The sequence below is a fragment of the Buteo buteo genome, chromosome 8, assembly GCF_964188355.1.
Source record: "Buteo buteo chromosome 8, bButBut1.hap1.1, whole genome shotgun sequence".
NCBI classification, from domain to species: domain Eukaryota; kingdom Metazoa; phylum Chordata; class Aves; order Accipitriformes; family Accipitridae; genus Buteo; species Buteo buteo.
In genome coordinates, this window is record NC_134178.1 from 12,455,828 (window position 1) to 12,482,553 (window position 26,726).

The window sequence follows — 26,726 nt, forward strand, 5'->3', positions numbered from 1 at the left end:
GATGGATGGAATCACGGCGGTGGCAGCAGCGCGCGCGGGCGAACCGTGAAAGGAGGCGCCGAGGGGGGCAGCAGGGGGGGGCGCGGCCGGCGGCGGAGAGGGTGAGTAACGGCCGCGTCTCGCGCCCGTTTCGGGGGCTGCCCGAGCCGTATGGGTCTCCCCGTGTACAAAGGCGTCTTTTCCTGACGTAACTCTGAGGTGGTTTTTTTTTTTTCCCCCCACCGAGCGGGGCTGCGGTCCCCGAGCAGCGCACTGCGCCTGCGCCGGTTACGAAACTCGTCTCCCTCGCCTCCGCGCATGCTCCCTTTGCTTGGCGGAAACGGCTGGTGCTCGCTGCGCCGGCACACGCCCGCCACATAGACCTGCCGGCCTGCCTTCTGCGCATGCTCCGCGCCCGCACGCCGCTTCAGCTGTCCCTCGTGCGCCTGTGCCGCGCCCTCCCCTCCGCCGCCCCCCCCTCCCTTTCCCTGCCCGCGGCCGGAACCCCGCGCAACTGCGCCTGCGCGGAGGCCGGGGAGGGGAGGGGAGGGGGGCGGGCAGCGCCTGTCGTCGTTCTGCCTCACGGCGCATGCGGAGCGGCGCCGTTGCCGGGCGGGCGGGGCGGGAGCGGCGCCGCGTGTAGAGCGGAGGGGAGCGGCGCGGGGGCCCCCCCCCGCTGGGGCTGGGTGGGGTGTCGGGAAGGAGCGCGGGACCCCCCGCCCGCGTGCTCGTGCTCCCACCCACCTGGAGGGCGGCGCCGCCGCCTCAGGAGGCGGTTACCCCGCCCCGCCGCAACGGCCGCGGGAGGAGCGGGAGGGACGGGGCGCCCTGGTGGTACCGGCGCTTCACACACACACACACCCACCCTCACCCCCCCCCCCGGCTCTCCACCTGCGGGGCGGCGGGAGCTGCGGGTCACGGCTCTCCGCCGGTAAATCCCGGCTCTGATCTGAACTGTAAAACATGACAGAGGATCCGGGAGGGCTGCGCCTCAGTGCCATGGGTCCTCCCCGGTGTGTCTTGGAGGGAGAGCCGCGCTAGCCTGGAAATTTCAGGGCGGAAAGCAGTCCAGCAAGGTTCCTGCGACTATAAGTACATGCAGGTATTGAAGTGTAGCTTTACTAGTCCAGGCGCTCTGTGGCTATATTATTCATGAGTAAGAAAAAGCACATCTCGTAGTCTAGTGGAAAAATCCTGTGCCAGCCTGTGCTATGCATTTGCAGAAACCTGTGCAAGGTGTCTTACCCGATCTCAGCTGTTGGAGAGAATTTTACCTTAATGCTCTTTGAAGTCCAAACTGTCATATGTGTCCAGATTGGATGCAGCTCATGTAAAGTATCGAACGGCAGGAGAACCAAATCTAAGGGAGTTATTACGGGACAGGAAATACTGTGGAATTTCATTGTGTACAGAGTAAGCTCTTAATAATTAAATGGCACTTGTTTTAAAAGCTCTTCATTTTTTTTTGTTGTTGGACTCGCAGTGGAAGTAAGAGGTAGGTAGGCTGTAAGCGTAAGAAGAGATTGCGATGAATTACATAATCACGCAACTTTTTGTGAATACAGTGAAGATCTTGTAGCTAAGTTATAGTTAGTATTTTTCTCCTTAGATAAATGTTAATATCAAACCAGATTTTTTAAATGTATTTTTGTACAACAAGGCTTTCACTATTAAATCAGGAGTAGTTAATATGTATTACAGGTAAATCTAGTACTGCTTTATGCTTGTATTGCCTGAACAGTGCCAATTATAGTGTTCTATTCTGACTTTGCTCAAACCGACAAACAAACTGCTTTGACTAAAATTTTCCACCAGGGTTACGCTGATGTTCTTGAGGGGAAGTTTTGAGCAAACTTTAGCAACTGTTTTTATAAACCTTGTTTGCAAAAAAACAAATTATGAGGCCGTCTCATGGGTGGAAGGGGATCTGACATTCCTTTCAGAAATTTTATTACCCACATGCTATACAGTTGTAATCTCACAAGAACATTTGAGTTACTCTACCTGTAGAAAATCCACCCAACCTGACTGGATTGTGAACGTTTAAAGAACTGTCATTCGCATGTTCTCGGTAGGGACTCGCAGGGAGATGTCACAAATTACAGGCTCTGGAGTTTTCAGCTATAACAGTGTGTGCCACACCAGGATTTATCAGGGGTTTCTCAGGCTGTGAGCTCCCCTGAGCCTGCTGGAGCCAAGGTAACCCCTGGGGATCGGAACTGAGAGTGAGTGACCATGCCTCTTGCTCTCAGTGGAGCTCTTGCTCCTCCACTAATTTCAACATTGCCCTGTGATCTAAAACATGATTAAAGTCATAATGAGTTGGGTGCTTTTTTAACACTTAAAGTAACTTATCCTTTAGTATGTATTAGCACTCTTATTTGATATAAAAAGAAGCAATAGCTTGTAGGAAGTTCCTGAAGTCCTCTTTGTGCTGTACATTTAATAGTACACAAATATGATAAAGGTGAACATTTGTGCTTCCTTTTCCTACTGTGTAGGTTCCAAGTGGCAGGGTGATACTCTGTCAGCTGACTCAAATTCAACACACCTCTCAGACTGAGAACACTCCAGATCACTAGAAGCTTGATATCACTAAGAGATTGGGGTTTCTGAGCTCGTGTTTTTTGTGTGTTGATGCGAGAGAATACTGATACACAGAGAATTAAATAGTTGGTGCTCTGATCACCTTCATAGTAATGGCTGACTATGCTTTCCTTAACATTACTTGGAAGCATGCCAACATTTGGGTTTAAAAGGACTACTGTACAGAAAGCCGCGAGCTTTCATACTGTATTGAAGTTGTTTCTTTTTGAACTTCAATAGGTGTGAAGCAGTTCCTGCAAAAAACATCAAGTAATTTCCCATTATAGTTTTCAAGGTTTTGAAAGGTGTTTTATCTGCAAAACTGATAACTACAGTCTATAAACAATTGTAGACTTACAGGATAGAGGAAGGAGGAGCTGGGGAGAGGAAGTTGGGCTGTAACCACCATATGGTTTGTACTGCACTGGGAGGTGCTACACTGTGAGTCACACACTACAGTTGCAGATATTTCCAGCTCTCATTAAAAGAAACTCTCAACTTTTGAGCAAGTGAGCTGTTTCATAATGAACTCTGCTGCATTAATGATCTGAGATCCTCAGAAGGGAAGAAAAAAATCTTTAGAGGCAGCAAAATCATTTGTTGCAAGTGGAAAGACCGCAATATGCCCTGCTTTAAAAATAGATATTCTGTGCAGAGGGAGTTGCTTTCCCCAAATATTTATTGTGTAGATTTTAATATTAGTCTATGTACTGTAATCTTTTTTCCAATTTTTTCCTTAATGATAGTATTTAAGACAGCATTCTCTTATATTTTCTTTCATTCAGCAGTGCAATAAAAAAAAAAATCATCTGTTGTCTTTGCTTATTGGCTACTTCATGTATTATGTTGTTCTAGAATAGTCAGCTATATTTTATGAACAAGAAAAAGTGTTGAACAACTTTTCTACCTTCCTAAACTCATTTTACCACCACCCCTACCACCATCAGTTCAGCAGTCTTGCAGCCCATCAAAAATAAGAAAGTTTTAAAATCACCTAGTCCTGATTGTTGAGTGAGTTTTCCCTCATTTAGTTAATGAGATTTAGTGAAACACCACATCTTTGTTGTGCAAAATCTTTCCATACAATCTGTGATGAAAAGGCATGAAAAATCGTTTGGCCAAATAATTTAAAAAAAAATGTTGTGAAACTTGTCCTTTCATAGTAATTTGTGTAAATTAAATTGCATTGTTTGGGAAGGAAGAAATATTTTCCCCTTTTTTGTCTTGGAGCATTTATCTCCTTATCTGTGGTTTATCCTACATCAGCACTTAACAGCGAGTAATCTTTAGGTTGCAATTCATTCTCAGTAATCTCTTTGATAAGTTGTAGTTAGATCAGGGACAGTTCTTACATGAGGGACAATGAGTGTCCCTGCTACCCCCTCCCTCCCCATCCCTCTGATTCGCTGATTTCCCGCCAGCACTGTGTGGCTTGTGCCTAGGCCAGCACCAGGCCTGACGCCGCAATACACTGGAACTAGGAGTGTACCAGTAGTCCCAGTAGGGTGGGTGCCCACCAGCAAAAAAACGTGAGAGCTGCTTTGGGGTGAACTATTTGGCATTCTGGTCTGAATACATTCATGAGTATCTTCAGATAATTTTTCAAAAACAGTGTACTTGGTACAGTAAATACACCTCAAAAATCCTTTTAAAGTGAATTAAGAAACATGGAAGGAAAAGCAGCAGAATAACAGTGATTTCTAATCACTGTTTGCCACAACTTAATCTACCTGTCACAACCAAAAGGAATTAGTTTATTTTGTGCCAGGACATAACTCTTGAGTACAGTCCTTCAGCTGTTGAGGTCAATGGCCAACTTCCCTGGAAGTTCAGTAAGAATAGGACCAGCTCCTTTCTCATAAATACTTCTGAGGAATAAAGAAAAAATACATAGTGTTTTTGTTCTTTTTTAGAAGTATGAGAGACGTCGCCTACCTCCAAATACACATAGACTTTGAGTAAGCTGAAAATCTTCCACATGCTCTTCATGACCTTGTAAATCTCTTATGTAAAACTCATGTAAAATTGCTGTTGTCTTTGCCCTTTTATAGTATCCTGTACTGTCTTCCCAGTATCTTGGCCATGATTAACAATGGCTGAATGGCATTTTCTTTGGATACTTCAGTGGGTGGAGGATACCTGTGTTCCCTGAATCTTAAGTGTGTCACTTGGCAATTTTTTAGGCTCAGCTTTTATTTTAGTTCCGCATGTTTCAGATTAAGTGCATGACTTTTTCTCCCATCTCTTGTTTTCTTACAGAAACCTCAGTGTAAACACAATCCTGTTCATAGAAAAGTACCTTATATGGGTATAATTAGCTTGTCTTCCCATCTAAAATATATTACGCCTGTAAAAAGCACCTTTATATTAATAGAAATATGCTCACATTTGGGGTTTGTCATTTTCACTATACCAGCAAAATGAAAAGCAGTATGTAGACAAGATTTTATTGTGAATTGGGCCAGTTAAACAAAGAAAGAGTGGCTCATCTAGTAAAGCAGATGACTGAATATTATTCTATTTGGTAAGTATATCTCAGCATTACCAATAAAATAATAAAGTCAACCTGTAGAAAGAGTACAAGTGTACACATTTGGTGTGTGTCTCCCCTTCTTCAAATTCTTGATTTTGTGCATCTCTTACCAAAAAATCATACAAAATATTTCCGGGGATGAGATTTTTGTAGCTGTTTAAATTGTATGGCCATCAAGCCTTTCGGTCTTGTCCCATCAGAGAGTTTAATGGCAATGTTACAAAGCTCAAGAGACTGAAAACTGAAGAACTCCTTAGGGAAAGGTATTTTTAAAATTTCTAGTCTCTTGATTTAGTTTACAGGAATTTGGATGATGAGTTATACACCTTTCAGTCAAGGCATTGAGGCCAGGACAAATATTTTGTCAAACTGAGCTTGGTGTGTTTTAATCTTCATGAACTCTCAAGAATCAGAAAAGCTCACAGCCAGCACCCATTCCTGCCCTTTCTCCCTTAGATCCAGGAGTTGTGCAATCCCATGGTCAGCTGGATCAGTTTACTGATCTGACAGCAAGCTAGTCCTTCCTTGGTGGGGGAGGAGACATGGACTGCTCCTTGCAGGAGCAATTGCTAGTTAGATTGGACTGACAGTAAGATGAAATTGCACCCTTAGCTGCTCCTTGTTTGTAAACAAGAATGAGATTGACAAGTGGAGCTTTGTGGTGTTACTCTGACATTTTGTAGTTGCTGCAAGTCGGGAGGAGCTGTTTTGAATGTCAGTTGGTGAAACTATGGGTATGACCTGAATGTGGGAAGTAGCCTCTAATTTCTAAGAGAATTTCTAGTCTGTATCAGGATAACTTAATTATTTTTCTCTACTGGAGGGCAAAATAGAGAGACTGCACAATATTACGGAATTTTTTCTTTTCCTCCCTATATTTCTGCTTCTGTGTGTGTGGAAGATAAATAGTTGGAAATTAATACATCAATTTCACACACTAGTAAATATATTCTTTATCTGATTTTATGCCTGTCTTCACACTAGTGAGTCTCTCCTTGCTGCTGACCTATTGGAAATGAAAAACATTTGTCTTCATGGAGAAAGTTTGCAGTATTGTCTGCAGTGGAGAACAGCAGTAGCAGTTGAAATCTTGTTTTGTTAAATCGAGGAAGACAGAATCCCCGAACTTGCAGCAAGAGATCACTCAAATACTTAGTTAGAAAAAGATTATTGAACTGCAAACAATCTTGCTCTGCAGGTTTGGAGCTTTTACATACAGCTTGGGGGGGGGGGGGTGTCTCCTATGGACTGTAGGAGAGTATCTATATTGCAAAGGCTATTGATGGGAGAAGAGGGATTCAATAAACTGTTGTCAAATTCAAATAATAAAATCCAGCATAGGATCCTTGAGTAGAATTTTAAGCAGTGTAGGTTGTTTTTGCACCTGGACTCCTGATGGGTAATGGGACCTTTTTCCCCCCTTGTGTCTGAAACAGCACACGAATTATCAGAGCCATCAAATCCTCTGCAAAGCGCTCGCAACTGAGTGCAACATTCCTGCATTTACCTGGGAATACCCTGGGAAGTCACTTGCATTTCTTGGCTGAGTCTTATAATCCATGTTTCTTTGGGTTTTTTAGTGGGTTTGCCCCCACCACACTTGTTATGTATATTTTCCCTGTTGAAATCCCCTGTTCGGTCTCCCTTGTTGCCTGTCTCCTCTGTGTTTCCTCCTCCTTCCTTGTATTCTCTGCTTCCAACTGCAGTTTCTCACAGCCCTGGCGCCGCCTTGCTGCAACATTGCTTCTCATTAAGTGTTTCAGAACATCGTCTTTCCCACCGCCACCCTCAACATGCTATTAGTATAGCTTTTAGCTGACAGCTACGTCGTCGTAAGGGAAGTCAGCAGGCAACATCAACATCTTATTTTAGTTGCTCGCGTATTTGCAAGTTATGCTGAAATTGTTCACACAAATATCTGCCTGATTCTATTTGTAAAGTTTCAGCATCGGTGACTATGTTGTTTCTGAAGGTGAAGTTTCAGGTGGGCAAAGCTGATTGAACAACTTGCTGACAAAGAATGGGTAGTTTCTTGGCTTCTCTTGCTGCAACTCTGATGCTCATCTGACCTCTCAGTGAGCTGATTAAGCTCCTAACCTATAAAAATAGCAAACATATAAAAAGATGGATTGATTTTTTTTTTGTTTTCTGCTTCATTTGAGGGAGCTGAATCAACTTACTGGGGGATGAAATGAGCAGCAGAGCCAGTGAAAGGAAGAGGAGGGTACCACAGGGCTGGGAGGAGGAGATGTGAAAGTAAGGGACAGAGGAAAGGAAGGGGAACTACCACTTCAAAGGCAGGTAGCTGTTGAAGATCAATAAACTGCTGGGCCAAAGATTAAACTTTTTCACCCTTTCCTTGTGAAGAGCTTTCCCAGGTAGAGATTTCCTTTTTGTAGAAAGTAATTTTGAAATAGTAGAAGTGTCTTTTTCTATCCTTGTTCAAAAAAATAAAATAAAATAACTCTTGTACCAAATATGGTACTTAGGTTTCTGAAGTCTAGTTTGCCAAGATCAGTAGAGGGCTTGAAGTTTGACACTAAAATCTCTTCTTTGCCTCCTGAAGGAAGGCTGCAGGTGCTTCTGCTGCACTTGCCCTTCCTGGGTCTGGAATCTTGCTGTCACTATTCCTCCTGAGGACCAGCAGCTGCTATAGCATGTGGCACCTGAACACGGACAATGGGAGATTTTCTGATATGCTCCTACTGTTTCCTTGATGTCGCCTTAACATCATGGAAGAAAAGACGAAAGAGCTTTGTTTCCAGTCAGTAGTGAAGATGGCTGGAGAAATGGTTGGAGGGAATAGAAGCATATGATCTGCAGGAAGGAGCTTAGGTAGTTAACGGCAAAATAATCTTCAGCTGAGGAAGTATGAGTCCTCAAACACCTAGAATCAAATCTAATATTACAAGAGACTGCCATAATTCTGTTATCTACACAATAGCTAGGCACACCTTTTGTGTCAGGGCTGAGTGCAGTCAGCCAAGCATTGGCTTTGATGACAAGCTGTTGCATAGTCCTATAGCTGCTCTGCTGCCACCGTTTGCTGCCTCTTCAGTTATGCCAATGCAATTGTTTTTGAGATTGTGGTTTAATATAAAAATTGACCAGCATTTGAAAAGAAATAATTGGGTTTTATTTATTGTCTGATCTGCTGTGTAATACAGGCCTGCAAATATTTGTACTGGCACAGCTGAAGGAGGAGTGAACTGCAGTGTGCAGATAAGATGAACAGAAGAGAGCAGGAATGTCTTGGAAAAGTGTTTATGTAGTGAAATTTTAATACATTGTACATTTACTTCGGTAATCTTGGGGGGTTTTTTACATCTAAGTATTTCAGGCTTTCAGATGATCTGTGGAAATGTCTTCAAATGATTCTGCAAACCAGTTCTGGTTTTGTTTCTTAAATTATCATAGCTTGTTTTATTTCTGACTGTTGTGTTTAAAGGCTGTTAAGCTGAAAGTCAAGCACTTGAATTAGGAAATACCAGGATTAAAGCTGCCTTTGCGGGATTAATTTGGTCCCTTGCCATTTGTGTACATTGCAGCCTTGGTTACTGTTAAGGTGACAGAGTTACATTGCACCAAAGAACTCTGCCTCCTTCACTGCACAGAAGAGACTGTGCTTTGAGACTGAAAGGGAAGATTGTAGTGGGACGCTTATCTCTGTCTTGTTTAATGTAATAAATTGAAGGTGTTCTACGAATAAAAAAGGAGAATGGAAAGAAGGATGGATGACTATTGGATTCTGCTTCAGGTGTCTGGATTTTTACACCCATCTCTACTAATAGAATTACTGTGCTACAGTGGACAAAGGGACACATAGTAATTACATGGTGTTTATTCTGCAATGTCTTACACAAAACACAAGGCCTGGGTAAAGCAGATTAAAATGAAAGATTTGAAAATATTTCAAAACATTTAACTAATATACTCCTTTCCCACTGTGTCCTTGAAGTATGGGTTCTGCAGCAACATCTATTGGGTGTCTCTACAATACTGGTTTAGTTCAAGTTTCCTTCCTAAGCCCACTGTTGATCTGTTACCTCCATATACCATGCTGCAACTTGCATCCCAGATGAATCACTTGAGTTTGCAAACTCAATTTGTTTCAGATGAAGCTAAAGGAAAAGATGCATTCCTGGAACACTTGTTCTAATAACACTTCAAGTGTTAATGAGTGCTCAGACCACGAGACTGGATTAGAGTCAGTCATACTCCACCACTTTAAACTGCAATGACATTCACAAAGGAGATGGGTAGTGCACACACCCCCAGACAATACTTTTGAGCAAAACATAGAAACCAAACCAAAACAGGTTGGTTTCTCAAGTTCATAGTAGCTTGACTGCTCTGCTCTTTTTAGATGGAGATGTGGAGGGATGATGCATTATAACTATCTGAGGTGAGTTAAGGATAAATTAGTGTATATGAACACTGCAAGAAACTGAAACACTCAGTAAAGACAGATCAGGTGAAGAAACAGAATTCTGCTTTTGCTATTGTCATGACACTATTAACTCATTCAGTATTTTCAGATGTAGAAGCGGTAGCTGAGTCCTATGATATGATCAATGCCTTGAGACACTTTATGTAGCACCCTTTAAGTCATTTCTCAATCATACCAATTTAGACTTTGATCACTTATTTATATCCATTAGTTGTAAGATTTACCATCCTCATTTATTAATCATGGGGTTACAGCTTCTTAATAGTGTTATTTATTTTGATAAACTTTTCAGTTTTGCTTGTAAACTGATGAATAGTGAAACCTTTTTGTTGTAGTAACATACATCAGGTAGAAGTTATAAATTGTCCTGGGTTTGGCTGGGATAGAGTTAATTTTCACAAGAAGCTGCGAGGGGACACAGCCAGGATAGCTGACCTGAACTAGCTGAGGGGATATTCGATACCATATGACGTCATGCTCAGCATATAAATTGGGGGAGCCAGCCGGGGGGGGGAGGGGGGTCACAGCTCAGTAACGGGCTAGGCATTGGGTTCTGGGTGGTGAGCAATTGCATTGTGCATCACTCACTTCATATATTCTTTTATTAGTATATTTTTATTATTATTTCTTCTCTCCTTGTGTTGTCCTATTAAACTGTTGTGACCTCAACCCACGAGTTTTTAATGTTTTCTACTGATTCTCCTCCCCATCCCACCGGGGGCAGGGAGCAGCGAGCAAGCACCTTTGTGGTGCTTAGTTACTGGCTGGGCCTAAACCATGATATAAACTAAAGAGTAATTTCTCAAATCAGCTGTAAAAAGAAGATAATTGCTTTTAACAGACACATCATTGACCTGTTTTACTACCACGATGGAGGAAGGTAGTGTAAAATTCTTACAGGTTAACTTGAACAGAATTGTAAAAGCGTCCATGAAAAAAAAGCAAATTGGATATTGCTGATTTCTCTGTGTGTGTGCATGTGCACAGATACATAAATTTCAATTCATGCCACAGAAGTTCTTTGTTTAAACTAACTTAAAACCTGATTCTCTTCTTTTGTTAAGATCTAATCAGGAGCAGTCTATTGAGTTATTGAGCCAACCTGCAGTACAGAGTGGGCTGTGTTTTGAAGCATGGAGATTTCTGCACTGCAGTTTAATTTGTCCTTATTGTATTCTTGGATGCATTCATGGGTAACTTCCTCAAGTATATGGCCTGTGGGCATAAAGTGCTCTTATGCTAATGAAGAAAATGGGGAGTTCAGTTCTCTGATTGCTTTTAAGCTAGAACAAAGCAATGCAGGGATACTTCAATTACAGTTGTGACGTTTCCAAGAAACCAGATCTTGTCAGTGCAGTTATAAGTGACACATATTTGATAGCTAGAAGTATATATTAACAACACTTACTAAGCATAAGCAAACATGATGTATTAATCTAGATTACAGACAATAATCCTGCTTCCTCCTTCCTTCCCAGTATTAATGCCCTTTCCATCATCCTATTAAAAATGACAACAAAACCCCATTAATTTGTTTAGTCAGCAGGAGACTGTCAGGGTTGCTTAGCCTCAGAAAGGTGACTTGGCATAACTGAGCTTTAGATATTTGATGCAAGAGTTTATCAATGCAGTTGTCAAGATAGATCTTCATAAAGCTAAAGCTGAGAACAAGATGATCAAGAGTGAAATGATTGAACTGTTCCTTCACGCAGACAGGTGTATTACAGGACGAGAGCACTGACACCCCCCCCCTCCCCCCGAGTTAGTTAGGTGTAATAAATATTCTTGGGGTAAGACCAGCAATTAACAGTGTGTTTGAAAATGGGCAGGAGCTGGTTCTTCTTGTGCCCGTGCATCTGTTGGCACCAACAGTGTTGTTTTAATTCCCATACCTTTCCTCCAAACAAGCTGTTTTCTTCAGCACTGTTGATGGTGGTTTAGCCAGTTTATGAAGTACAGAGGGATTAGGTGCATTTACTTTATCTCTAACAACAGTTCACCTAAGGCAACCTACAACTTTTTGTTGTTGTTCTTTTTCAGAAACATCAGAATCATGGAGGGGCTCTTGCATTACATAAATCCAGCGCATGCCATTTCACTTCTAAGCGCACTGAATGAGGAGCGTCTAAAGGGACAGCTGTGTGATGTTGTTCTTATAGTAGGAGATCAGAAATTTCGAGCTCATAAAAATGTTCTGGCTGCCAGCAGTGAGTACTTCCAGACTCTGTTCACGAATAAGGAGAATGAGTCTCAGTCAGTGTTTCAACTCGACTTCTGTGAGCCAGATGCTTTTGATAATGTGTTAAACTACATTTATTCTTCATCCTTGTTCATTGAGAAAGGCAGTCTTGCAGCTGTGCAAGAACTGGGCTACAGTCTTGGAATATCCTTTCTTACAAACATTGTTTCTAAGAGTCCTCAAGCTCCTTTTCCAGCTTGCCCTGTTAAGAAAATACTGTATCAAGATGAAGATGAAAGTAGTTCTCAGAAGAGAAGTGTCATTGTCTGTCAGAACAGAATTGAAGCACAAGCGAAAAGTATAAATCAAACACAACATGATTTAAGCCATACTTCTAAACCTTCACCCTCTGTTGCTGTCAAAACTAGCAGTAGGCCACAAGTAACAAAACCAACTGAAACCCTTCACAACTTATCACTGACTGAAAGGAGATGGCTGAAAGAAAGCCCTGTGAGCTATACCAAGGTTCATGAAACTTCTGGAACTGTGGAGGATCAGAGCAGAGGTGGTTTAGTGAAAAGGAACACAGTACTGCCTCAAATGCCTTTAGCAGAGAAAGAAATTGCAAGCGATGAACCAGGAAGCAGTGGTCAGCTTTTAAGAGGAAAGGCCACAGAGATGTCATTAAAAAGACCACGTCCACCAGTCTTATCTCTGCGTGGCGCATCAGAATCTACATTTTTGTTGCGAGAGGCAGGAAAGGGAAGTAGTCAAGGTGAAGACAGAAATTTGCTATACTACTCAAAGTTAGGGCTAGTAATCCCATCTAGTGGATCTGGTCCAGAAAACCAAAGTATTGACAGAAGTGGGCCACTTGTAAAAAGTCTCCTTCGAAGGTCACTGTCCATGGACAGCCAGGTTCCTATTTACTCACCTTCTGTTGACCTAAAACCTTCACAGGTATCATCCTCCTCCTCACCAGGAACTAATGATTCCCAGAAGACATTTAATGTTGTATCTCAAAAGTCATCCTTGAAAGAGTCATCAGAGAAGATAGTCATAGATGAAAAACCACAGGTAATACACCCACATCGCCTTAGGTCTTTCAGTGCCTCTCAGTCAACTGATAGGGAGGTTGCTTCCCCTCTCACAGAGGTGCGAATAAAAACTGAACCTAGCAGTCCACTTTCAGATCCTGCTGAAATAATAAGAGTTACAGTGGGTGATGCTTCAGCATCGACAAATAAAGACTTTCCTTTTAAAACTGAGGATGATCATAAGGAACCAAGTAGACTTCCAGCAAAAAGGAGATTTCAAGCTGATAGAAGACTACCATTTAAGAAACTGAAGGCAGATGAGCAGGGTTCTCCTGGGTCAGAAGATAACTGTGAGGAAGGCTCAAGCCCTACGCACCTTGATACTGATTTTCCTGATTCTGATGTCAGTAAAGATGAATACAGTGAGATGGAAGAAGCAAGACCAAATAAGAAATTTAAATGCAAGCACTGCCTTAAAATTTTCAGATCAACAGCAGGTCTTCATCGTCATGTTAACATGTATCATAATCCAGAGAAGCCCTATGCTTGTGACATATGCCACAAGAGATTCCACACAAATTTCAAAGTGTGGACGCACTGCCAGACACAACATGGAATTGTGAAGAATCCCTCACCAGCTTCCAGTTCGCATGCTGTTTTGGATGAAAAATTCCAAAGAAAACTGATCGATATAGTGAGAGAGAGAGAAATTAAAAAAGCTCTAATTGTTAAACTAAGACGTGGCAAGCAAGGTTTTCAGGGACAGTCTGCTTCACAAGCACAACAAGTCATCAAAAGGAATTTAAGATCGCGAACCAAAGGAGCCTATATTTGTACCTACTGTGGGAAAGCTTATCGTTTCCTCTCGCAATTTAAACAGCACATAAAAATGCACCCAGGGGAGAAACCAGTTGGAGGGAATAAGGCTCCTAAGCAGAAAGATCATATTCATATTGAAACTCCAGTAGAAAACAAAGAGGTTTATCAGTGCCGTCTCTGCAATGCTAAGCTCTCTTCACTTATTGAACAGGGAAATCATGAGCGACTCTGTAGAAATGCTACTGTCTGTCCTTACTGCAGCCTTAGATTTTCTTCTCCAGAGCTGACGCATGAGCACGAAAGCAAGTGTGAATACAAGAAACTTACTTGTCTTGAGTGTATGCGTAGCTTTAAATCATCCTTTAGTATTTGGCGTCATCAAGTTGAAGTTCACAATCAAAACACAATGGCTCCATCAGAGAACTTTTCTTTACCTATCCTGGATCACAATGGAGAAATAACTAGTTCATCAAGATTGCCTCCTCAGTCAGAATCCAATAAAATGAACAATTTTGTTGCTGCAAAGGAAGATGGTGTATTCAGTGATTCGTCAGAACAAATAAATTTTGATTCTGAAGATTCCTCATGCCTACCTGAAGACTTAAGTGTTTCCAAGCAGTTTAAAATTCAGATCAAAGAAGAGCCTGCAGATGATATAGAGGATGAGGTCACTGAAACGAGCAGGGAACCTAAGGAAGTAGTGTCCAACAAAGATGCTGGTTTGTGGCCCTGTGAAAAGTGTGGAAAGATTTTCACTGTACGCAAACAGCTGGAGCGTCACCAAGAGCTCTTATGCTCTGTGAAGCCATTTATTTGTCACGTGTGTAACAAGGCCTTCCGAACCAATTTCCGGCTGTGGAGTCACTTCCAGTCTCATATGTCACAGGCTGCAGAGGAGTCCACAAATAAGGAGCCTGAGATATGTCCACCAGCTAATTCCCCATCACCACCACCCTTACCTCCACCCCCACCCCTCCCCAAAATCCAGCCTTTGGAGCCTGATAGTCCAACAGGCTTGTCTGAAAGCTCCACTACTACTGAAAAATTATTTGTACCACAGGAGTCAGATACGCTCTTCTATCATGCTCCACCACTCTCAGCTATCACATTCAAAAGACAATACATGTGTAAACTCTGTCACAGGACTTTCAAGACAGCTTTTAGTCTTTGGAGCCATGAACAGACACACAATTAGCTTTAACAGATACCTTAAAAAGCTGGTTCAGTGGAGGCTGTGTTCAGGATCTCAGATGTATGCCGTATAAACTAGAAATCTAAGAGGATCAAAACAATGAAAACGATGATGAAAAATGTGGAATTTGTGATGCTGCTTGGATTTGAAGATTAAGGTAAACTAACTTGGTTATTAGGTAGAAAGCAGAGGAATTTATAATACTGTGGTCTGGGATCTAATAGTAACAGAATAGTTTTTATTTCCTTTAACACTGAAATACGATCACATCTGGATTGTATGCATGGATCTTCATCCTGTGATGTTGGCGTGTGCGTGTGTATTATATAAAAAGTTATATATTAAATGAAAGAGCAACAACAATTTGGATTCTAACTGTGAGTTTATAGTAGTGAAATACTGTAACCAATTTCATTAGGTTTTTTTTTAAAAGAAACCAACACACAAGTTCCATATAAATAGTTGCCATGCACTTGCAGTTAGGGAGGAAGTGGATGGAGTGTCTTGCTGTATTGACTTAGGTCTTAGAAACCTTTAGCAATAACAAATAAACCTCAAGTTTGAGTAATCCTGATGTTATTGGATACGAATGTTTGGTATTTTAAGGCAACACAGAATTGTTTTGTTGTTATGTGGAACTTGTGCAAATTAAAATAGACTCTAAAGTCAGCAATATTATTACTAAGATTTTATATAAAAAGTAGCAGCAAGCCTGCTTTCAGCCATTTAATTATAAGTTTCTAAGGAAAATTGGGGGAGGGGGTACTTTGCTTTATATAATGTCCCAAAGACTAATTTACTATAGATACTTCGGTAGCTAAAGTCGTTGTATTAACAGCCATCATAATGCAAATGGTACTGTTTATAATATGAACTAAGATTGAATGGATGTCAGACAAGTTTCATAATTTTGTTCCACTATTTGTACAACTGTTTGTATTTCTAACTACAAAGGAATGTATAACTATTAAATCAAAAAAAGAGAGCTCATTAAGGGACGGAAGATGAATTGTGTTCCTACACACAGTAATAAGCTTGGCCATGAGTACAAAGATATGTTTTAACAAAACCTACAAATGTAAATATTTATATAGACACCTGTATAAATGAAGAAGTATGTATTTGAAATTTGTATTAAGCATACATATCCAGCTCAAAGCAGAGGAAAAAACATCACACTACAATCACTGCATTTTATGAATACAATGCATAGAGTATTTCTTTCTGCCGCTTTCTATCATATGTGATACTGTGTTGCAATTTTCTAATTTGTTGAAAATCGTGGTAATAATGGGCTGCAGATATTCTGTGTAGTTCCATTATTTTACCTCAAATCACAACTGGAGCATTTAATGTAAGTAGGATCATAGATATTTACCAGAAGCTATAGTACGGGTCCAAAATTATTCTGTAAGTAAAAGAAATATTTACCCAGAAGTAGGTGGAAAACTAACACTGAAAAATTCTTCTGCTAGAATTTAAACTTAATGGAGTGGTGATGGATTAAAGTGAACATAAATGATGCAAACAGTATTTATGATCCTGACCAACTTTACCCCGTGCAGCTTGGGAGAGGGGGATTGCATTCCACACTACATAGTCAGAGCCCAGTCTGTGTTCACTGAAAGCAACAGGAGTTTGGTCACCAGTTTCAGGGGGAGCAGGAGCAAGGCTTTAATTCTGTATGTAACCGTGAATTTTTTTTCAGCGTCCCAAACTCAAAAGTAAGAAGAATTGCAAGCTGACACCAAGATTTAGCAAAATTAAGCACAAGTGTAACTCCTAAGAATCTGAGGATGGGCATCCTTAGTTAGGCATGCATAGGAGTAGATTTTTCTCAGTGAAAGCCCAAGTGTGCCACCATTTTTTTCCAACAGATTTTTTTTTTTAATTATTTTTCCTGTAAGTTAAGTTTAAAAGAATTGGCTCAGGATGGACCCCTGATTTTTTATCATCTACCAAAAAAAATCGCAATGTTAGTTTCAAGCCTCTTCTGTTTAATTTTTTATTAAAATCTAAAATTGTTACTAAACACTTCTAATAGTAATGTGTTGTTCTTTTTTGTCCTCTTTCAGGCAAATTGTAGCTGAATATGATTGCGCTAATTTGTTAGAATATCAGTTAAACTCTTTCAGTGCCATTGCAATAAAACAAGGTACTAGTTTAATAGTGACATCTCTAGTTACTGACTTTTTTATTCCACCTAATAAGACTAAATTTCTTTCTTACCAGAAACAATTTCGAAATAAAATGGTTATTGCACTTAACCTGGTGTAACAAAATCAGAAAAACATAAAGCTTTGCTAAGTGTCCTTTAAATGTGTTTAAGAAACCTGTGCATATAAAATATGAACATGTTCTTGTAAAAATGTTCCTAAGTTTTCGCCAATGATTCCTCTACACAACAGTCTGAAAGTTTATATGTAGCCTTGTAAAAATCAGTGTGCTTTCTAAAGGAAGATGGCAACTAGTTCAGCTATGTCATAGTCATCTAACTTCCAACTGGGATTCTGCTATGTGATATGATGATAAATTCCACACACTTTAAATCAAAAGCTTGTGCAACATCTTTGAAGAAACTTTGACCTTTTTTCTAGTATACTATGTATTATAAAAAAAAATCCATAAAATATTTTTGGTCTAAATAGCCTCCTTCTAAGCTTTTTTTTAGTTGTTTTGTTTGGGGGTTTGGTTTTGGTTTTTTTGTTGTGGTTTTTTTTTTTAAGTTTTGTTTTTAACTTTGAGTGTGTTTTGTGTTTTTTTTTTTTAATTTGGTTCCTATTGTTTAGTAAAGGAATTCAGGATCTCTGAAGTTTAAATATGAGATGTTTATATAGCAGTTCTGGTTTTCTATTAGCTTTTATACAGTATCTTAAAAGGCCCTTGATAGAAGTGTTTATTTTGGAGGATATGGAATAAATATGCTTCCACTTATATAACTTTAATATATGTTTAAAAGTTAAATTATGGAAAAAATGTTAGTTGCTTGTTTATAAATAAAGGTCTTTTCAAGAGTGTCTAGTTTGGCGACAGCCAAAATAAAAGGCAAATTTATTGATACAAAAGCCTGTCTTCATCATATATTGTTTAATTTTGTAGCTGTGTACTAAAGTGACACAAAGTTAGAGGTCTTGTTAAATATAAAAAGTGTTTTGCTTTTTTTCTTAAAATTTGTGACAGGAATGTGCAGATGTTTTAATATATAGATTAGAATCTTTAATTCTTTTTTTTTCTATTTTTATAATCTGTCAGATAAATCTCAGAGAACTATCCTGCCTCATTGGAAGTACAGTGGAAACTTCTTTTGCATTTAAGAGGAGCAGGGTTGAGCCATGAAATGTATTTTGTTTGGGGACTTTTTTCCTTTCAGGCACTGTGTTGGCAAAGTGTCTAAGCCTATGGTTAAGTTCCATTAAGATCAGTCTTAATTTTTTTAAAACATGTGCTTAAGTTCGTTGCTAAATTGGGACCATGATCAACCTTGAAAATGAGCAATGGCAGAAAAATACATACAGATTTTTTTTTTAAGTCCTAGAACCAAAAGTTAAAATGTATTTTCCTCTACATAAAAACTGCATAAAAAAGTAGGGTATAGTTCTGTAGTTTTACAAAAACAAAGGACATGAACTAGTAATAATGCTGTCTCTACTTTTTTTTTTTTTTTTGGTAAGGGGGAGTGAAACACCCTGTGACAGTTAATAGAGCAGATAACCTGCTGAAGCAGTGGGTGACACTAGAGTTTGTCTTGCATATTTCAGAATGGAGATGTAGCCTTATCCCTGAACCAAAACACAGCTGTAAGAGACTTGTTCCTGCATTTCCTATTTAAGCAGGCCTTCTAGTGACTTCCAGTAGGTTTTTTGTTTGATGTTGTTTGTTTGTTTTCCCCCAAGTAGGACATGCGGGTTTGGTCTGAAGCTACATGTGCTCTGTTTTTGTTCCAAGCTTCCAGTGATAAAACTAGAAGTTCCTCACATGGGATAAGGACAGACTATGCCTAACTTCTTGGCACTAACAGTGAGGGTGCAAGTATCTGGCATGAGCCTGTAATCTGGCATGTGCCTATACTGTTCAATAAAATTGTTTACATTTTCCTACCAGAAGATTTAGATAAAAATCAAAGCAAGCTTAGGGTTTTGGTTTGTTTTTGGTTTTTTTTTAAATGTTGCTGTTAATGAATCAGTGTTAAAATCTTTTTTTGTTGTTGAACACAGCCTGATAGTATTTTTTAATGTCATTGATTCTTGTTTATTTAAAATGACTTGTGAAAAACTGTACTATAACTGTTGTACATGAAGGGACACTATCAAGAGAAAAGTTGTGTACAGTAAATGTACTTACCTGTATTAAGAATACTTGATATTCATAAAATCAAAGAATTGAAAAACATGAATTGAGTCATAACGCTTGAGCTGCTTGGGCATGTTAAAGCCTATTAAGGGCATCCTCAATTGTTGCAAGGATGTCTGAAAAATGTATCTGAATTCTATGCGTTGAGCTTATTTTTCATGTTGCTTTTTCTCTCACTATTCCAGAATAAAGGACTCAATCAATTTTTCCTTCTCCAGTTTCTCAGTGATACACATTACCTTTTAAAAACACAAGCTTCCCACTACTGCAGCAGCATCTTTAATTAAATTATGTACCTAAAACCAGAACAAACTATATTTTGCAATGTAACATGCAAAATACATATAAAGTACACATTTTAAGGATTATTCTTGACAGTGTCCCTTTTTAAAAAGCAGGAAAATGGGAACACTTTTAGTGCTTGGGTACAGGGGAATAGTTTCCTACAGTTTCTAGAAATAGGAATTATCCAATATATTTGCTATAGAATTTTCCAATTAGTTACACAAAATCACTTGTCATTTTAAAGGATTATAGAGATAAGACAAAAGAAGCTGGTTTTATAATCCTGTATACCTTATAGTCATTCTATATCAGTTCAATACGCCAGGATGGGTTTTTACTTTTTTAGGACTGAGACTTAATAGCTTAGGGTAACTTTTTCTTTAATGTAATGTAAATCCATTGCTGCTTTGTACAACTTTTTCTACTGTGTGTTTTCTTTACTTTAGATCTTAACTAAGAAATGTTGGCGTCTAATAAACTTACACTTTGTTTCTTTTGAATTACTGTGTCTTATACTGGAATCTCTTGGCAAAGTGTGATGTTATTGTACATACCATTGTGTCTGTGGGATGGGAATTTTGTTTATAAAAGAGCATCTTTTGATCTATTTGTTGGATGTAAATGATAGTTTTTACATTACTAAAATAATGGCTTTTTGTTTGTTTTAGTAAGTGCCCCACCGAACCTTTTACTGGAAAATACAAGAAAACCAATTGCTCTAGACAATCTCTTTAAAACTTGAACACAGCCCAAATTCTGCTTCCTATGCAATCAGTGATTAAAATGGGACTTTTTGGAAGAAAGGTTACATCAACTGAGTATATCTTTCATCTAAAACTGGATCGAACCAGACGTTTGAAAATACACAGTCAGGAATGTTTATGGTATTTTGCAGTGCTCTCATCGAAAGCAGTTTTGCTGTGTGTATTTCCCTCTTCAAAAATCCCTGTGTGGGAATGTAGTTTGTAGATTCCCATGATACAGAAAATGATCTGTCTTTTGGGAACAGTGTTTGCTTGGCTCCACTCTTCAAAGTGGATGAGACCTATTTTTGAAAACTCTTAGGCCAGTTTTCTCAACTTCTTGGACTCCACATTTGCTGTCCTTGGCCATTTTTAATTTGTGCAGTTTGGTTGAACTCATTGACCAATTCCACTCACATTTAATAGAGGAGGCAAGGTCTCAAGAGTTAATCTCCAACAAGTTTTATAAAAATCACTTAACTAGGTAGCAAAGAATGGCCTTCGTGGGAAGGATAAGATTTGCAGCCATAGCACGTGCTGAACAGTTATCTGTGCTTTTTACCTCAGCACTTGTCATTGTGTGCATGTGTACTGCCTCGTCAGCGTAAGCGGGGCGATAGGTCAGGTGAAACATACGGCAGAGCTAAAGTACCAGGTCTGCCAAATGGTCAGAATCAAGGGTTGAAAGGGCACTCCGAGCTCAAGAGGATTTGGGCCTTTGATGCTCTTTAAATCTCTTTGAAAACAGGGACAAAGGGCTCCTGGCCTGCCCCTCCATGGAGTATCCCTACACATCAGAAGTTAAGTGAGCTGTGGAAAAGGCAAAGAGAGGGTGGAGAGCAGCTTTCTGACTTGTTCACAGAGTCATAAATCACCAAAGATTTAGCTCCCTCTTTCTCCTTGCAGTGTAAGGAACTCCTCCAGCCTTTTCTGCACCCAGTTAAGATCTACACACAGTCCTCTCTCTTACTGTTTCAGAGCAGTCTAATATGCGCTTAAATGCTTCACAGAAAATGCCCTAGAGAACATACAACCTATATTTGACATAAAAGTCAAGAAGCAAACCAAAATGATAAAAAGTTACTGATAATGCTAGGACCATTGCACCTGTTTTCATGGTTATTTTTTGTTCTAATTCCAGCCATCCACTTCTAAGACAGTTGCCCTGCAAGCAAATCCAGTGACGTTTACTTACTTTTCTGTTCATAGGATGTTTCCAGTTATCACTTCTTTTAATACACAAACACTAACAGGGTAATTTTTACTATTAGACCTACATGGATGATATTTCTGTTTCCAGTCCTGAAATACTCTGGCAATAAAAATTTTCAAGGTGTTGGCTGCAATCAAGCAACATACACAACTTTTTATTTCCCCTTCATTTTACATGTGTTGAAAGAATTCATCGAAAGCAAAGCCAGTTTCTGCTGACAAAGAATTTGTTTTAAATTGCCTCTGCAGTTTTGATACAACCCGTAACGATTTCTTAATGTCTTGTCAGTCCAGGATCTAGGATGGATACAGCTCTTCGATGTCATGGAGCCCTGGCTGTAGTCGTTAGCTTAAGCTGTTATTTGAGGGCACAGGCTCTCATCCAGCAACATGCATCATCTCTCCTGTGAAGTCCACTGGTGTTCAAAACAAGGCAGTGATGAGGCTGGGATTACTAGCATCCAGGGATGCTTCTGCTGGAAGGAAGAGACCATGCTGTAGTTTGCAGGTTCCATGGGCAGGTGTCTGAAGGAAAAAAGGGGCAACAAGCCAGAAGAAGAGGTGGGAGAAAGTAGGATGACAACAGAAGAACATAAGATACATAAGAAGAGAGCACACTGTGGCCCTGACAAAAACAAGAAAAAAAATCAGCCTTTGTTTTAAGGTGTCATTTGTGATGAATACGGCTCTTTGGTTCCTGCTTTTTCCTTTCTTCCCTAATGAACAGCTAGGCATTCCTGGGGTTTGACACCTTCTAACCACTTTTGGCTGACAGAAACTGCATTCATTACTTTATGCTATAAAGTCTATGAAAGAGGTTAAGGGAAGAAAAACTTCCCAAAAGATTGTTTAATAATATTTCCCCTGCATCTTGCATTGGGGGAAGTTTGGGTCCTGTTGGAACAGGCTTTGAAAACTGCACGTCCTGAGGACTTCACCAGGTGTGGCAGCTATACCTGTGGAGATAGATTCGCAGTTTTTCCACCATGCCACCTGCACCTGTGGTTCCTAAAAAGAGAGGGATCTAAAACCAGGAGGAAAATCTATAATATGGTAAATACAGCTCTGTTGACTGCCATCCTCCTTACCCCTTCCACAGCTGGCTAGTCCTTGGCTTCATGCACAACTCTTGCTCTGCAGGGCACACTGTGTGGAGTCCAGTTAATGTCAGAGCTGACACAGCTGTTCCCACCCATAGAGAGAAAGGTAAAGACTTCCCCTCTGCACGGCAGCCCAGGGCTGTGATTAACAGAGCAGCTGCTGTTTGCTGCTGCCTCTTCTTATCGATCAACTGAGCAGCCAAATGCCACAAGAAGGAAACTTAGCTTTGTTAGCTTGCAGTCACATTACTTGTTTCAGGAGAAATTTGACGGAGGCATGTGAAGGCATGTACATGCATTTTTTAAAAGCATGAGAGAAAAAAAAACTGTAAAAATACCAAACTGTCACTCTGAATAAGTCTGGAGGAGAATCACAGATATTAAAAATGAGATTTGAAATTGGGTAGTTTTTTAGCAAGTATTACTACAAGGCTCAAGAGGAGGAGAGCCACATAGAACCTTCGTTTTATGGAGATGATCCTATAATCTATTATGTACCTCTAACACTGTGTACAGGCACTAGGAGGAGCCAGAAACAAAAGACTGCACCATTGCATCCACCTGAAGAGCCACGCTCAAAAGCATCACACTGAAGGTGAACCCCTCTCTCTATATATATGTATGTATGTATATAAAAATGCACGCAAGTGTGTTTAAATACGGCTCAATTACACAGCAATTGCTGAATTTGGAGAAACTTTCCTGTTAGGTCAAAGGCATTTTACAATACACTTTTGTCTAAAAGCTGTCGTCCTTGGTATTTCCTTCACTAAGCAGCGTAGTTTCTGCCTAACTGACGGCTAGGAGTGGAGAGATGAGGTGCATCTCCAAACTCTCGAATCCTTGGCTCCCTGTTGGGACTGCCAAGGAGGAGGCCAGTCTATCCCAATGCTTTCTGCAGCGCAAACAGTTGTCTAAGAAAATGCAAGAGCATTAGTTGTAGCTTAACACCTGTTATAACATATAGTCAACACACTTGAACATAATGTGAACTTGTGACTGAGGAGTTAAAAGCTTTTTACCCTTTGCCAGTCCATAACACATTGCATTCTCCTTCAAGTAACTGGCAGGATTTGCATAACACCAGTGAGCCTGTACCCATGTGCTCCAGACTCCAGGTGGTTTAGCCTTAGCACAGTACCCATGGGGGTGTGCTCTGGGATGACATGCCACACAAAACTGGTACATGCCCTTGGATTTTCTTAGCTGTCTAGCTGAGTTGGAGCATTTTCACTGTTCCTCTAGAGGGAGGTGTAGGTTCTGAGATTTTTCAGAAGCCTTTATTTTATTTCACAGTCTTGCTATTGATTTCCTACAACATTGCTTGAAATGCCTTTGCTCTTAGTCTAAAACTTGAAGATCTCTTTTACTACTTACCAAGTCATATCTTCTTTCTGATGCCCAACATTCCTAAAGCCAGTTGGTCTTAGTGTCCTCAAGCATGTGTCTGAGGGGCATAGGGGTGTTTGTACTGCATGGGAGAAGCACACATCCCTGGGAAGTCAGCATCTCCTGGGCTGGAGCCCAAGATGCAGGAGAGGCAGGAATCTCTCCAGTACTTCCTTGTCAGGAGATTCTTCAGCTCTATCTTGTACATGGGAAACCTTAACTATTTGGGCACAATGTTAACTCTGAGCCTACATTAACCCATAGGCAAGAAACTTCATATAGCTGTAATCACCCATCATGTCTAGAGAGCCGTCCTTGGGGAAGGCAGCTCACAACACTGCTTACAAGTACAGCAATCCCTCCATCCCAGCACCATCCCCTCTGGTGATACTTGCGCTCTCTGGTGGAAAGAATGTAACTGGCTCCAGCAGGCCAAAATAGAGAAAAAAAATAAAAGCTTGTCTGTCATGTTTTAGTTTCTAAAAACTCATGGTATTTTACTGAAGTCTAGTAAATATGTAAGAGTCATCATCATAGAGAAAATAATACTCTAGAAAATATTTTTCTTTCTTCCATTGCAGTGCCAGATACAAGTAGTAAAAGAAACGATCAGCAATTCCAGACAAAATGTCTGTTGTTAGCATTTTGCAGAATCATAACCACTTAGGAACAGATTATTTACAGGATATTGGAAAGAGCAAAAAGTGTGATCCTACAGAGGAAAGCAGAATAGTTATAATATGGCAAAATCATAAGAGACTTCTAAAATTAATGGGTGGAATATTGATGTACTGTGATGAATACAAACACCATGGTGCCATTATTTGCCTGCTTTCTCATGTTGGTTTTTTTTTCCTTGATAGGCTGTATTTCTGGTGCATGAATGGCATCAAAAGGAAGTACAAGTATCCAAGGTGTACCAACTCGGGTCCATGGTTGCTCTAATAGAATTGAAACATGGTGTTGCAGTTTTGCTTTATATCTCAACACATAATTCGAAATTATGATTGGTCAAAATAAAACATTGTGACCCATTTGTCTTGAAACTTAGCCAATTTGTCAACAATTGTATTTATGAGGCATGGTTTGTTTTTTCAAGATTTTTTTTTAGGACACGGCCTGTATATTAATAACATATATAATAACAAACCTATAAGAGCAATTTTCTGATCTAATGAAAAACTCAGCTCCTGGCAGTATGCCCTCTTAAGCACTTACAAGATGTAGGCATATGGGCATAGAAGAACTAAATGACCTAAATGAATTTGAAGTTTTTCTACTACAAGGTGCTGGCAGACATACTACTTTTTCTTCAATAGAGACTGGTGTTTGGATGGATCAGATATCTCCTGTTTTCGCAAAAGAACCAAAAATAAGAGCAATGAGTCAAAGTGAAGTTCTAATGATGTCATCACCTCTGAGCCTTTTTTGTATCGAGCAAGACTCCTTCACTAAGAAGAGGATGCTGTCTGGAAGACACGAGTTGGGGGAGAGTTACTCCAGATCAAAAGCCAGCCAAGGGCTAGCCCCCTTGCCCCCACCCTATCTCCTAGTTATAAGAGCTTGCTTAGTGGCACCTCCTCTCCTTGGTGCCAGACGGTGCTGACCGTCTTCCAACGAGGCTTCTCTGGGCATCCCACCTGGCCCTGGTTCCAGCTCCTTGCACACCCATCACTCTTTCTCAGACAGCTGTCACAAAGCAGGGGACAATGTTTCTGGTATGTCGAGTCACATGAGACAAGATGGGTCACACGTGCTGAATCTCACCTAGAAAGGGGCTACAGAGAACAGGCTGGAGAGTACACATTAGGGCAGGACCAAATGGACGAGCTCATCTTCTGGCTTTAGCATTGTGCCTCTCCTTGTCCCACAACTCCTGAGCAAACTTGCCACAGTCAGCAGACAGAAGGACATGCCTGTTACCTGCCTCTGGCACAGCCGGTAAAAGAGTGGGAGAGAGGCTGAAATGCTACATGTGAAAGGGGAAATGGTCCCCTCTTCCATGAGAAGTAACATGCTGAGCTGTCACATATCGTGTGTGAAGATTAATGGGTCTATTTCTGCTGGCAGAGCTGTCAATGAAGAGTGCGCGGTGGTATCACCTCAGGCTGACTGTTACGCTAGCTAAATCTCATAATGAAGACATGGTTATAGCCACCTCACGGGTAAAGGTGGCATCACACAGAGATGCTGGAAAAAGCTCTGCTGGCCAAAGTGCAGTTTTGCCAAACCAAGCATCTCTTAACACTATTATATTGTCCTGACAAAGCACTTGTTTCAGAATTCATGTTAGACTGCATGTATGGCCTCTTATGAACCTTCTCTTTCTTTCATGTCTGTAAAAAATACTCCGGAGCTCAGAGGCAGAGAATTAGTGGGAGAGGTTTGGATTGATTTTATCTCTGTGCATTGTAATTATATAAGTGATCATTTAATTGCAGTGATTGAACCTACTGTGCTTTTTTTGTCATTGTTCTGCTCACAGCTTTAAAAATGAAATTGATTAAATAACTATGATCTCATCCTGCTCTCTTTGCTTATGTCTATAACATGGGACTCAGGGTAGTCTCAGATCTTGCACTTTCCGGGTGCTAGGTCTGAGTGCACACCCTGCTGTGTCCCACCCTGGCATACACATTTGCCTGTGCCAAGTCCAAGCCACCGTTCCACCCACCTGCAACAAATGTGGAAAGCTCAAACAGTCAAGCTCCTAAAATTCTGCGCACATTCGGTCTGCAGGATAAAAAGAGCATCTCTGAACAGGTGTATGATGAACCTGGCAGCACTGGTTAATGGGCGAGATCTTTCTTTGTTGTTCATGTGCCTACGGTAGCACTACCAGCAAAACATTCTAGCATAGACTAGGTCAGAG

At 40.4% G+C, this 26,726-nt stretch overlaps 1 protein-coding gene across 2 annotated transcripts; it reads left to right on the forward strand.

Annotated features, from left to right (window-relative positions):
- ZBTB21 (zinc finger and BTB domain containing 21) lies at positions 1-26,376 on the forward strand. 2 transcript variants are annotated; one of them, XR_012651264.1, is made up of 3 exons: positions 1-101; positions 11,589-23,060; positions 24,718-26,376. XR_012651264.1 is itself a non-coding variant. In XM_075033654.1 (2 exons), exon 2 carries the CDS (start codon positions 11,602-11,604, stop codon positions 14,776-14,778), a length of 3,177 nt encoding a protein of 1,058 aa, XP_074889755.1. In that variant the 5' UTR covers positions 1-101; positions 11,589-11,601; the 3' UTR covers positions 14,779-26,376. The 2 variants fall into 2 exon arrangements, 1 of the variants encoding a protein (XP_074889755.1); XM_075033654.1 differs by having other exon boundaries at positions 11,589-26,376.
- The last annotated feature ends 350 nt before the right edge of the window (positions 26,377-26,726 follow it).

Coding starts and splice junctions, on each gene's coding strand:
- ZBTB21 (XM_075033654.1), top strand. CDS start 11,602: ATGGAGGGGCTCTTGCATTACATAAATCCAGCGCATGCCATTTCACTT.